At 40.9% G+C, this 12,457-nt stretch overlaps 2 protein-coding genes across 4 annotated transcripts in view; both read left to right on the top strand.

The window, feature by feature from the left end:
* Nucleotides 1-2,802, top strand: part of LOC134364391 (zinc-regulated GTPase metalloprotein activator 1A) — a 43,368-nt gene extending 40,566 nt beyond the window's left edge. For all 3 annotated transcript variants that reach the window (XM_063080290.1, XM_063080289.1, XM_063080288.1), the window contains 2 exons: nt 2,079-2,208; nt 2,601-2,802. In XM_063080290.1, coding sequence (XP_062936360.1) covers nt 2,079-2,208; nt 2,601-2,671 — 201 coding nt within the window. In that variant the 3' untranslated portion in view covers nt 2,672-2,802. The remainder of the gene's footprint in view (nt 1-2,078; nt 2,209-2,600) is intronic.
* A 7,802-nt stretch (nt 2,803-10,604) lies between these two features.
* Nucleotides 10,605-11,933, top strand: LOC134364515 (forkhead box protein D4-like 1). The gene has a single exon (XM_063080411.1). It carries the CDS (start codon nt 10,605-10,607, stop codon nt 11,931-11,933), a length of 1,329 nt encoding a protein of 442 aa, XP_062936481.1.
* The last annotated feature ends 524 nt before the right edge of the window (nt 11,934-12,457 follow it).

The raw sequence follows: 12,457 nt of genomic DNA, 5'->3' as shown, positions 1-12,457 counted from the left end.
GTTTTAGTACAAATAAACTTTGCTTTCATTTTTCTTTAACATTTACATTGCTGAAAAGGAGCTTTGGAAATCACTGCATAAAGCATGATTTATTTGCACAGCCTGTGTGCTTTGAAGTGTTGCGTCCCCGCCCTCTCTGCTCCCAGGTGTTCTAAGCAGTTATCTGGCTAATGAGCTTGACGTCAAAACTCTCCTCTTGGCACACAGATTGGTCACTTAGAGAAAATTGTTTATTTTTCCAAGAGAGCTTCATTAGCAGAGAAATAATGTTGGAAACCCATTCATATTACTTGATATTTGGGTATTTATGTCATAAAAGTGTTTTATCTAGGAGGCAGTGGTTCTAGGTGTATGCTTAACCAATCAGCAGTCATTTGAGTGTCTACTTTTGTGTGTCCACAAGTATGCATAAAGTTTTTATTATTAGTGTTTATTATTATTACTATGAGTAACTAGATTCACTCTACAAGTAGCAACTGACTTACTGGGGTCACTAGAATGACAGAGGTTGACACTTTCTATTTAGATTTATTTATTTAGAGGTTGAAAGAAATTATTTGGATTTAGATTTCTTCACTCCCTGTGCTGGCTCTGCTTGGGATTGGCTCTGCAGAGCAACACAGGTGAATCCCAGTCTACTTCCAAATCACTCCCACTCAGGAACTAAGCCAGATCTTGCTGCTGCTTTATGACTGCAACACCGTCTACATTCCATGATTCTAACTGGCAGAGCATATTTCTTTCTATAACTGCTTTTGTTCCCTGTTACTGAATGGGGGAGAGGAGGTGGTTACTTAGAAAAACAGCAGCTTGGGCATTTACACTAATGCTGCCACCAAGACCTCTGCACAAAGTTCCATGGCTTGCTTTGTACCATCCCAGTTTGGATTTTGTCCTTAAGTATGTGACAGTTTTTCTGCAGTTGTCCTCTTTGGTTCTTCCTTTGGCCTTCCACTCATCACAACACCAAGGGATTCTTGCACAAGGCAGTCTGTCTTCATAGCTCTCCTCTTTCCTGTTATAATGTGTTAGTCTTATAATCATCAACATGTTTAAAATATTAACTTGAGTAATAGTTTTTTTTTTTTTTTTTTTTTTTTGTCTTTTTGTGACCGGTAAGGGGATCGCAACCCTTGGTGTGGTGTCGCCCGCACCGCGCTCAGCCAGTGAGCGCACCGGCCATTCCTATATAGGATCCGAACCCGCGGCGGCGGGAGCGCCGCTGTGCTCCCAAGCGCTGCACTCTCCTGAGTGCACCACGGGCCGGCCCTAACTTGAGTAATAGTTAATGTGTCAAAATCTTTATAAAGCACCGTAATTCTTTCCAACGAGTTTGTTATTACAAAAATTCAAATTTAAAAAGCAGAGCACAAAACTGGGCATAGGAAAAGAAAAATGGGAAGGAAATAACAAATATGCCAAGAATACACAAAAATTGTGTGGTGGGAATGACTATGAGTGGTTTGTCTCCTATTTAAAAACGTATAAATTTTATAACAAATGTGCAACAGACATTATTTCAGAGAAATTAATTTCATCCCCATAGGAGCCAGTTTATCAGATAATTTGTTCCTCATTTCTGTAAGTCAATGCAAAATGAATGTTTCTCCAGATAAATATAAATATATTTCCTTTATTCATCATTGTCTACTCCATTTATTGCAACTGATTTCCAAAACATATTATTTAATTATCACCAAAATCCTTTAACTTCTCAAATATTCCCACTAAAACTGTGAAAACAAGTATAAAAATTTTAAAAGTAGAATAATCAGTAGGATGTGATACATATTTTATCTTTGTTTCCGTTTTTTTGTTGTTATAGCACTGAAAGAACATCCTAATATATGTATTAATTTTATCATTAGAATCAATGTGCATAGAAACCTTTTTAAAATTGAAGGTTTTAAGAAACTATTTTTTTAATGCATGGATAATTGGAGTTAAGTAATTTTCATAGCTTCTTCATGAGTTTGCTATTTTTTTTTCAAAAGACAATAATTAATCCATTAACATTGATACTCTATCTCTGCTTTTAAATTTGAGCTGAGGCTGATCGATCATTCTCCTTTGAGCAGGGGCTAGTGTCAGTTAAAGACAAACCACACCAAGTGATTGTCCAAGGTGTCCACGAGCTCTATGATCTGGAAGAGACACCGGTGAGCTGGAAAGATGACACTGAGAGAACAAATCGATTGGTCCTTATTGGTAAGTGACCAAGGGTTAAATTTCTAAAGCAAAGTAAAACATAGATTTGAAAGGGATACAATGTGCTACATAAGCAGTATTAGCCAATCAGATCCTCTTTTGTAACTAAATAAGGTTGTGGTTAATGTATTTGTCTTAATCATGTGATAACCTTCATGAGAACTTGTTTAGCCTTTTATTCTTCTTCAAACAATTTTAGAAAAGTGATTAATCCAAGCACCAATCTTATTTTGAGAGTCTTAACTTGAAAGTTAAAGAAGGAATCACTTGATTACTATTGCTTTTATAAATTTCTGAAGCTCATCAAGCATTTAATGATCTGGAATTGATAGGTGTACTGTGTCATTTTAATAAGTATAATATAATCGCACCATATTTTGTTTTATTTACAGGCAGGAATTTAGATAAAGATATCCTTAAACAACTATTTATAGCTACTGTGAAAGAAACAGAAAAGCAGTGAACAACACATTTCAAAGAAGACTGAATTTGTCTATAATTCCTGAAGCATTTCTTATCAAAAGGATCGGGTGATAAAAATGAGAATAAGTTTCTTTCTGGATATATTTCAATCATCTATTTTCTGTTATGAATTCCAATGTACTTTAAAATAATATTTATTTTGTAGAATACATAAAATTTAGTAAATCAGTATTGTAAAACATTTGACATTCATGTAATAAACTATAATATCCTCTGAAGTTTCTTTTTTGAAGATAAGTATTTCAGAAAAATGTCTTTCAGATTGGATTTGGAGTTTATATATGCTGAACTTCTCACCTGTGGAAGTTATTTATCGTAGTGATGATAAAACATTCTTCAACATTATCATTTTCCCTTAGAACTTCAGCTGATTACAGAAATATAACGACTATATTTTTATTAACAAAATTTTAAAAAAACAAATAGCATTTTTATTAAATGAAATAAAAGGTTTGTGTGGCTAGAGACTTAAAAGTGGAAGAAATCTGAGTCAAATAAATTAATTTAAACCATCTCTAATTCTTAATGCTAAGCCTTATTAGTAGTCAGTGTAATGAAACTTCAGGCATTTATTTTGTAATATATTCCAGTTGTAGAGCTTTTAATTTTAAGTAAACTTTGCTACTGGTATTAAATTCATTTTGGTTGTTTTTGAACTTCTGTTTTCAGTGTAAGTTAAAATTTGATGAGGTACCAGACTTCAGCTATAACTACAAATAAGTTTTGATAGTTTAACAATCTTTATATAAATGGTTGGTGTGTAAGTATACAATGGCTCACTTTCCTCCTATTCCTACTAAAGACCAAGTCAGCATAACTATACTCAAATTGTACAAGAAAAGTGTAGATGGAATTTAAAGAAGAGCTTTCCTAAACTAATGGTTGTTAAATATTAGAGAAAGCTATCACAATGGCTTTTGGAATTTTTTGTTCAGATTTTAAATAAAGGAGTTAACATCTGTATTTTGAATGGTTCCTGTGGTTGGAGGCAGAAGGCTACTCGATTAAATTATCTCAAGTTGGTTGTCACTGTTCTTTTGGTTCTACCAATGAGACTGCTGATCCTGATCTTCCTTCCCCTCTATTCTGTACCTTTTATATAACTTTTTTATATTCATTCAGTTGCCTCCTGAATCCATTCTCTCAATTCATGGTTGAGAGAATATGGTTATTTTGTGGCAGCTGATTTTTGAGTCTGATCTGGGCTTTAATTCCAGCTTTGCTGCTGGCTGGCTGTGTAATCTTGGGCAAAGTACTTACTCAGAGATTAGTTTTCTATGTATAAAGTAGATAGTGGTAATATCAACCATCCAAGGATTAAATAGGTTTGTAGTGCTCCCAACTCAGCTCCTGACACATGGAAGAGCCGAGATAAACAGGTTCTTCTTCCTAATAGTTTTAAATTGTTTTATAGTTAATGTCACAATAACACTTAATATTTCTTGGGAAATAGGTCTGTTCTAGACTATGAAAAAGGGCCAATAACTACTTGTCCTGTTGTGGGAGAAATGTTTGAAATAATATTAATCCATACTTTTGAAAATCTATTTATAAAATTTATTTGGTTTTTCCTTTAAAATGTATTAATCTTTAAATATTTTTCATTACACAAGTATTGTATAAATATATTTTTGTTATAAAAATGCAAACATCACAGGTGAAGTAAGTCTTCCTTGACCCTTTTTCTTCAATCCTTGTCACTTCTTAGGGCTAAGCCAATATTCTATTCTATTCTTTCAGACATTTCTTTTCACTTACACTTTTCCCAAAGTAAATTAGTTTTCAGTGATCAGAGCTGTAGTTTAAACTCGCTCTTCAGGAAACTTAGAAACTTGCCACAGATATCAAGGGAAGGTTTAAAAAAAAAAAAAAAATATATATATATATACATATGTGTATATATATATATTTATATATGTATGTTACAATGTGTGTTAAATAAAACATTATTCTTTATACTTTATAATGCAGTTTGCTTAAAGAAAAAAGTTTTTTTTAGTCTAAGATCTTTCCACGACAGTGCCTATAAATCTGTCTATTCTTTAACTGCTGCGTAGAAATTCATAGTATAGCGTGGAATACATTCATGTAAAAAAAATTTATTGAGGGATTCCAGTATTAGTGCTGGGGCTGAATCTGCACAGGCTAGGTGTTCATATTGCTTACATTCTGGTGCAGGGAGATAAATGTCCTAAGCAGACTGGTAAAAATAAAGATCAACTTCAGATTGAGTGGTCATAGAAGGCCTCTCTGAAGAGAGGTGGCTCCTAAGTTGAGAAATGAATTAAAAGGAGTCATGCATACAAAGTAGGGGAAAAAGCTCTACACAGAGTGAGTAGTGCAGAGGCCCATTATTTAGGTGGGCACCAGCACAGTGTGTTGGGAGACCAGGAAGAAGGCAGGGGTGGTGGAAGATTAGAAAGCAAGGCTATGAAATGAGATTGGAGTTGTGAGCCGGAGCTGGGTTTGTTGCACCTTATAGGACAGGGTAAACATTTGGATTATTCTTAATACCCTGGGAAGTGACTGAGGGGTGTTAAGCTGGAGAACTGATGTGAGAATGATCTCTGAGGTAGATGAACCAGTTGTTTCTGTTTTTGAAATTGCAAACAGCATTGCTGTGAACACCATTGTTCATGCCTCTTTGTTCTTATGTGCCAGTGTTTCTCTAGAATAGGCACATAAAAGTGGAATCACTAGCTTCTAGGATATGCATATTTGAAATTTTAATACAAACTGATAAATTGCCCTTCCAAAGAAATGGCTTTATGTTTTGCCTTGATACAGTAGTATATGGAGTGTCCATTTTCCCAATCATAACTAACACATTTTAACTTTTGCCAGACTGGATGGGATGGCATCTTACTGTTTTATTTTGGGTCCTATATTGTATTCTTATGTTGTTTATATATTATTTTAAGGGTGCATTGTCCTGTTCTTCATTATTTTTTCCAAAATGAAGTATTTTCCAGTGATCAGAGCCATAGTTTAACTTGTACCTTCAGGAGACTTTGGAACTTGCTGTAAATATCACAAAGAGAAAGTTTTATTTTTATAATGCAATAATAATAATAATAATGTGGCCCTTATTTTGCTTGCTATAGAAGACTTGCAGAGTATTATGATGATGATGATCAAGGTTTAGGTGTGGTTCATCTAAAACTTCATGGTTTACTGAGGGATACAGTATAAATAACAAATCTCTTTGAGTCTCTTCCTCCTTATTCATAAAATGGAGATAACAATGCAGATCTCTCTGGCTTGTTCCAGGGATTAAATTTAAAGCACCCAAATTTCAACAAATGTGGATTTCCCTTTTTCAGTAAAGCTTGATATACAATTCGAGCTTCTGCACACCTTAAAACAAATGGTTCCTTGTGAGGCTTTTTCCAGCTTTGAGTGAAAAGGACAAGAAAATTGGTACACAGTTGAAGAGAGCCGTGGGAAATGTCAGTACAAGGTGTGAGCAAAGACCGGGTGATTGAAAGGGTCAGCTTGGTAAAAGGGCTTGATGCCTATAGGTTTCTTCCCTCTCAGTGACTATCAGAATGTGTGAGCTAGAAAAGACCTTCCAAATAGCTCATTTATTCTTGTTAGACTGACTCTTAAGCATATTTTAAACCAAAGGGGTATTTAATTATCTTCCCTTCTTGCTACCTTGAGTTACTTTTTTGATGGTTTGCTTCAATCAAATATATAGTATTTTGATTTTTTAAAAAGTAGTCTTATACAACTTGTGTGTAGAAATTGAGATAAAATGTATCTTTCTTTCCAGAGTTTATAATTCCTAGATAATGAATTTTAAGGCAATTAGCAACAAGATAAAGCTAAAAGGCTTTTAAAGCAAAGATGATCCGTGCTTTGTAACATTACGGACTTGGTTGCTTTCTACCAATTGCATAATTGTTTCCTTTGGATTACTGATGTAGGTGAGAAAACTGCATTTTGGGGTTGCTTTCAAATGACTTTCCCAGTTCTAGAAAAGCCATATATTTAGTGGGGATGATGTGGAAAGAAGTGAATTCTACCTTTGAATGTCTGGCAACTCACCCTGCTTTGATGAGGAAGAAAGATATGCTGGAGTTCTTGTGTCAGAGTTAGCCTTACTACTAGAATCAACCTTTTAACTCTGTTGATGACTAAATTGCCTTTAATTTTAGGGTGAAAGAGAAAGAAACCAGACATCACCATCCTTCTCATAGATGAGGTTAAAACGTTTTGTTTTTCAAACAAGGATGGCATCTTACAAGTCCCTGATTTGTTTATGGGGGTAAAAAAAAAAAAAAAAAAAAATAGAAAACCAAACCATACCAACCAAACAAACAACTATTCACCCTTAGGAAAGAAATAATCAACAATAGTATTGAGTGCCCACTGTGCACTAGGCTCCATGTTAAATGTTGCAGGAGCTACAAAGTATGACTTGATTCTTAAGGCAGCACTATAGGATTGATGAGACTGGGCAGTAAGAGTTCGTTCTTCTGATTTTTTGTTTAGAATGATATGCCGTTATGGAGTCTTTCCAAAGCATTCTGCTTTTCATTGCTACAGCTCTTTGTTTTTACATTGATATATTTGGTACAACACTATTAAGATATAATTCATATACCACAAAATTTACCCTTTAAAAGCACATAATTCATGGTTTTAGTATATCTGGTTAAACAACTGTTAACCATTATCTAATTCCAGAACAGTTTCATCACCCCAAAAAGAAACCCTCTGTCCATTAGCAGTTACTTCCAGTTTCCCCCTGCCTGCAGTCCCCACTAGTCTACATTCTGTCTCTGTAGATTTGCCTATTTAGACTCCTTTCACTTAGCATGTTTTTAAGGTTCATCCATGTTGTAACATGTATCAGCACTTCATTTCTTTTTATTGTTGACTAATATCTCATTGTATGGATATATCCCATTTTGTTTATCCACTCATCAGTTGGTGGACATATGACTTTTCACTTTTTGTCTATGAGGTCGTTTTTTTCCTTCATGTTTAATTTTTTGTAATTAATAGAATGTTTTTTAGAAATTTTAGATTTACAGAAAGATTGAGCATATAGTACAGAGTTCCTATATATCCCCTCTCCCCCCACTGTTAACATCTGAAAATAGTATGTTACATTTGTTACAGTTAGTGAGCCAATAATGATACATATATTATTAACTAAAGTCCACAGTTTATTCACATATCTTTTGTTTTTACCCAATATCCTTTTTCTGTTCCAGAATTCCATCTGGGATACCACATTACATTTAGTAGTCATGTCTCTTTAGACTCCTTTGACTGAGACACTTTCATAGACTTTCCTTGTTTTGATGACCTTGACAGTTTTGAAGCGTACGCAAGATGCTCCTTTGTTGCAATTTGTCTGATGTATTTCTCATGATTAGGCTGGGGTTTCGGGGAGGAAGATCACACAGTGCCATTTTCATCACATCATATCAAGGGCATATACTATCAACATGATTTATGACTACTGATGTTGACCTTGATCTCCTGATCACTTGGCTGAAGTGGTGTTGGTCAGGTTTCTCCACTGTAGAGTTACTCTTCCCCCTTTTCCATACTGTACTCTTTAGAGGGAAATTATTATGTGCAGCCCACATAAAAAGAGTGGGGAGTTATGCTCTACTTCCTTAAGGGTGGAGTATTTACACAATTTATTTGGAATTCTGCAGGGGAGATTTGTCTCTTTTCACCCATTTATTAATTTACATGGTCATTTATTTTTATCAGTGTCGACACATGTGTATTTATTTTATACTTTGGGTTATAATGCAATACTACTTTGTTGCCCAAATTGTCCCAGCTTTGGCCACTGGGACAATTTCAGTTGTCTGCTCTGCCCCCTTTCATATATCCTCATCTGTGTGGGTTTTTTGTTTTGTTTTGTTTTTGAGTCTGTCCTTACTTTTCTCCTTTCATTTTTAAATAACCCAAATCCTCATAGAAGTTGACTCTAGGAAAACTAACAATACTCCCTTTCCCAGATAATCGGATTTCCATGCTGATGGAAGAAATGTGCCTCACCTGCAGGGGGTCGAGGGGGAAGACATCTGGGAATATAAGGTTGAATGAGACACCTGTCCTGGCCCTCATGGAGCTCAGTTTAGTAGATCACACAAGTAGGCACTGGTAAATTTGGGATTCAAACACAAATGTGTTAGGCTCAGAACCTTCTGTTATTTGTCCTACTTCAAGCTTCCTATAACCAGAGAGTCTTAAAGGGTAAAAACCTCAGGAATAGAGGCTAAGGCTTAAAAAAAAGTTTGCAAGAAAGCTGCTCTCCAAATTTTATCCTGAAGGCACTAGCTACTTTTAGCTTACCTTTAATCCTGAAGGCACTAAGCTACTTTTTCTTCTATTTCGCCCTTGTGGCTGGCTTCTGATGTCTCACTGAAAATTTATCATGTTGCAAACACTAATGGAAGATTTACTATGTGACAATCAATGGCATAACACCATATTATTTTAGGCTGCATTTTAATTGAATGCTATCTCAAAATTTTCCCCCAAGTCGGTGGGTTTTAAATATTGAATGTCTACTGTGGCTTCGTATTCTACCAGAAGACCCCTATTTATATAACTGACATTAAATTGTATTCCACTGTACGGCTACTTTAGTCTCTGAGCTAGCTAACTTAAACGAAGCCAACCTAAGATCCTCGTTCCTTCCTAGGATGTCAGATGAGTGAGGTAAACACAACTGCTGTCATCCACTTCTCTCCAATGTGTGGATACCGAATGGCCACCCAGTGATTCAAATATATCGACACTGCAGACGTCCTTTGCTTCATTTAAGTTTCAAGTTTTATTACGTACTATTGCAGTAAAAATGCTTAATGCTGGCTTTTCTGAAAAGAATGAAGGGAGAGGGAGGGAGTGGGAGAGAGAGAGGCAAAAGCCACCACACACTGGGTGCATCCCTTTGAGTTGGGCCAATTTGTGAAAAGAGGATTTTTGTGGTGAAACCAATTTAGTTGATCGTGACCATTAAGAAAAGAAAAGAAACATCAGTGATCACTGTAGTGTATGTTGTTTTGTGAATCCCATCTTAGTTACATATGTCTGTATGTGCAGGACTGTGGTATAAAATGTATTTCTCACTATGGTTAAATGTTTAAAGAGGTTGAAGAATCACTGCTGTAAGGGGACAAGGAGACGCTTCTTTCTCCTGCTTTTCCTCCACCCTGAACTTCCACAACTCACTGCTAGGACATTTCAGACTTATCTGATAATTTGAGTCAGCGAGGGCATTTTGGGCAGCTACACCTGGACACCCCTCTTGAGCTCGGGAATATAGTCAGAACATTAAAAATAATTCAGTCCACTATTCTGGATGAGGACAGAGCCCACCAGTGAAAATGAATGATCAGCCAGCTGTGAAACACGAAAACATGCTTTTACTGTCACACATTTTGGACGAACACCGTATACATTTCAGTGCTCTCCTTCCGCAATTTCGGCCTCCATGTCGACATGGCCACAGATGGTTGATCTCCTGCCTCATTTTTATTTGCGCGGTTTTGCAAGCGCGTTGACAAAGCCCCGCGAGTCCGGGGCCGACCGGCTGGCTGAGCCCGGCGAGGGGAGCGTCTTCCTGGGTGGAGGGTGGGTGCGGGGAGGCGGTGGCCGGGCGCCGTCCGCGTGTGCGGGGTTTGCGCAGCGGACCCTCATCATTGGCTGCGTCAGGAGCAAGGTCGGGGAAGGAAGGGGACCAGGGGGCGGGGAGCCCACCGCACAGGCCGCGAGGACGCTTTAATAAAAGGCAAAGTGCATCTTGCTGGACGGCGCTGGAAAGGAGGGGAAGCCAGCAGAAGAGAAGAACACCTGGAAGCGCGACCGAGCGTCCCCGCTTCCTGAAACACTTATCCCGGGCCCACCTCCCCTGCGTCGGCGGGACCTGCTCGTCCATGAACTTGCCGGGAGCTCAGCTCCTTCGCCCCACGACGCCTCGCAACCTCCGGGGCTCCGACGGAGAAGACGGCGAGATCGACGTCCTGGGCGAGGAGGAAGGTGGAGACGCGGAGGGGAGCCGTCGGTTCGCAGAGCAGCCGCACGGGCCGGGGCCGCAGGGGGCGCTTCCCGGAGAGCGCACCCCGGAGTGTGGCACCAAGTTCGGGGCCCCGACGAGGGCCGCGGCGGCCTCCGGTGAGACCCCGCCGCCGGCGAAGCCCCCTTACTCGTACATCGCGCTCATCACCATGGCCATCCTGCAGAGCCCGCACAAGCGCCTCACGCTCCGCGGCATCTGCGCCTTCATCAGCGGCCGCTTCCCCTACTACCGCCGCAGGTTCCCCGCCTGGCAGAACAGCATCCGCCACAACCTCTCGCTCAACGACTGCTTCGTCAAGATCCCCCGCGAGCCGGGCCACCCGGGCAAGGGCAACTACTGGAGCCTGGACCCTGCCTCCCGGGACATGTTCGACAACGGCAGCTTTCTACGGCGCAGGAAGCGCTTCAAGCGCCCCCACCCGTCCCCGGGAGCCCACCTGCACCAGCCCTTCCCCCTGCCCGCCGCGCGCGCCGCCCTGCACGGCCCCTACCCGGACCTCCTGCTCGGGCCCGAGGCCCGGCCGCAGCTTGCCCCGGGGACCTACCCCTCTGCCGCCCCCGGGAGCCGCCAGTGCACGCTGCTGCACCCGCATCCCCTTCGCTACCTGCTGCTCTCGGCCCCGGCCTCCTCTGAGGCGCAGAGGAAAGCGCAAGGTGAGGACCTGGCGACCCCCCGCGCCCTCCCGGCGCTGCAGCCCTCGCCGAGCTCCCAGCCTTGGGAGGAGGGCCAGGGCCTGGCGTCGCTGCCCGGTGGCGGATGCACCTCCTTCAGCATCGAGAGTATCATGCAAGGGGTTGGCGGAGGGAGTACAGGAGCCGCGCCGAGTCTGCCCTCGACCCCGTGGGGCTACTGTCACCTGCTGCAGCACCCGTCGTGCCTGTTGCGTCCCCAGGCCGCTGCCCCCTTGCTGCACATGTCCGCTGCCGCCGCCGCCGCTCGGACGATTTTGTTGCAGCAGCAGCAGCAGCAGCAGCAGCAGCAGCAGCAGCAGCAGCAGCAGCAGCAGCAGCAGCAGCAGCAGCAGCAGCAGCAGCAGCAGCAGCAGCAGCACTGTACCAGCGGCTGCGCTCCCATCAAGGGCGCGCTGCTGGGCCGGCACCTGTCTGCCGCTGCGGCAGAGGGCTCTAGGCTGGCATCGCTGGCCGCCCCTTCGGACGGAGGGGGACCTCGCCGGCCTTTTGAGTAACAGCCACACCCGGCCCCATGGCTGACTCCACAGCGCGCACCTGGAGCCAGGTGGGAGGGTGGAGCTGCCAGCTGTCCCGCTGTCCTCGCGCGCTCCATCTTGCACAGCTAGGAGCAAGCGTCTGCGTCTGAATCCCGCACCAGAGCAACCACTGATTTCTGCTCACTGCAAAATAGTTACAAAGGAACAGTTGGATTTTGTCCCCTTAAAGACAACCTGAACATAAATTACGAAGGGCGTCAAGTCTCGCCCTTTCTTTTCCCGCCTTCAATGGTGGCTTCTACAGCTTTTCCGATTTGCACATTTTCCGAGAACTGTGAACGTGAGTGGGGTATTTTGTTCTGATATTAAAAGAAAAACAAAGAAAACAGTCTCTAATGCAAAACATGTTTCCCCTTCTTCCCTCCCTAGCACCTGCAAGTATTCCCAAATGCAAAATGCTAACGCCCTCTGTGTCTTCCTGAACTCTACATGTGATATAAGTAGAATTTTAACTTCAGAACATTTATTTCTCATGTTTGTCT

Source organism: Cynocephalus volans, chromosome 16, assembly GCF_027409185.1.
Source record: "Cynocephalus volans isolate mCynVol1 chromosome 16, mCynVol1.pri, whole genome shotgun sequence".
In the NCBI taxonomy this organism is placed as follows: domain Eukaryota; kingdom Metazoa; phylum Chordata; class Mammalia; order Dermoptera; family Cynocephalidae; genus Cynocephalus; species Cynocephalus volans.
Note: the sequence above shows the minus strand (reverse complement) of the source record. Positions and strands in the feature narration are given on the sequence as shown.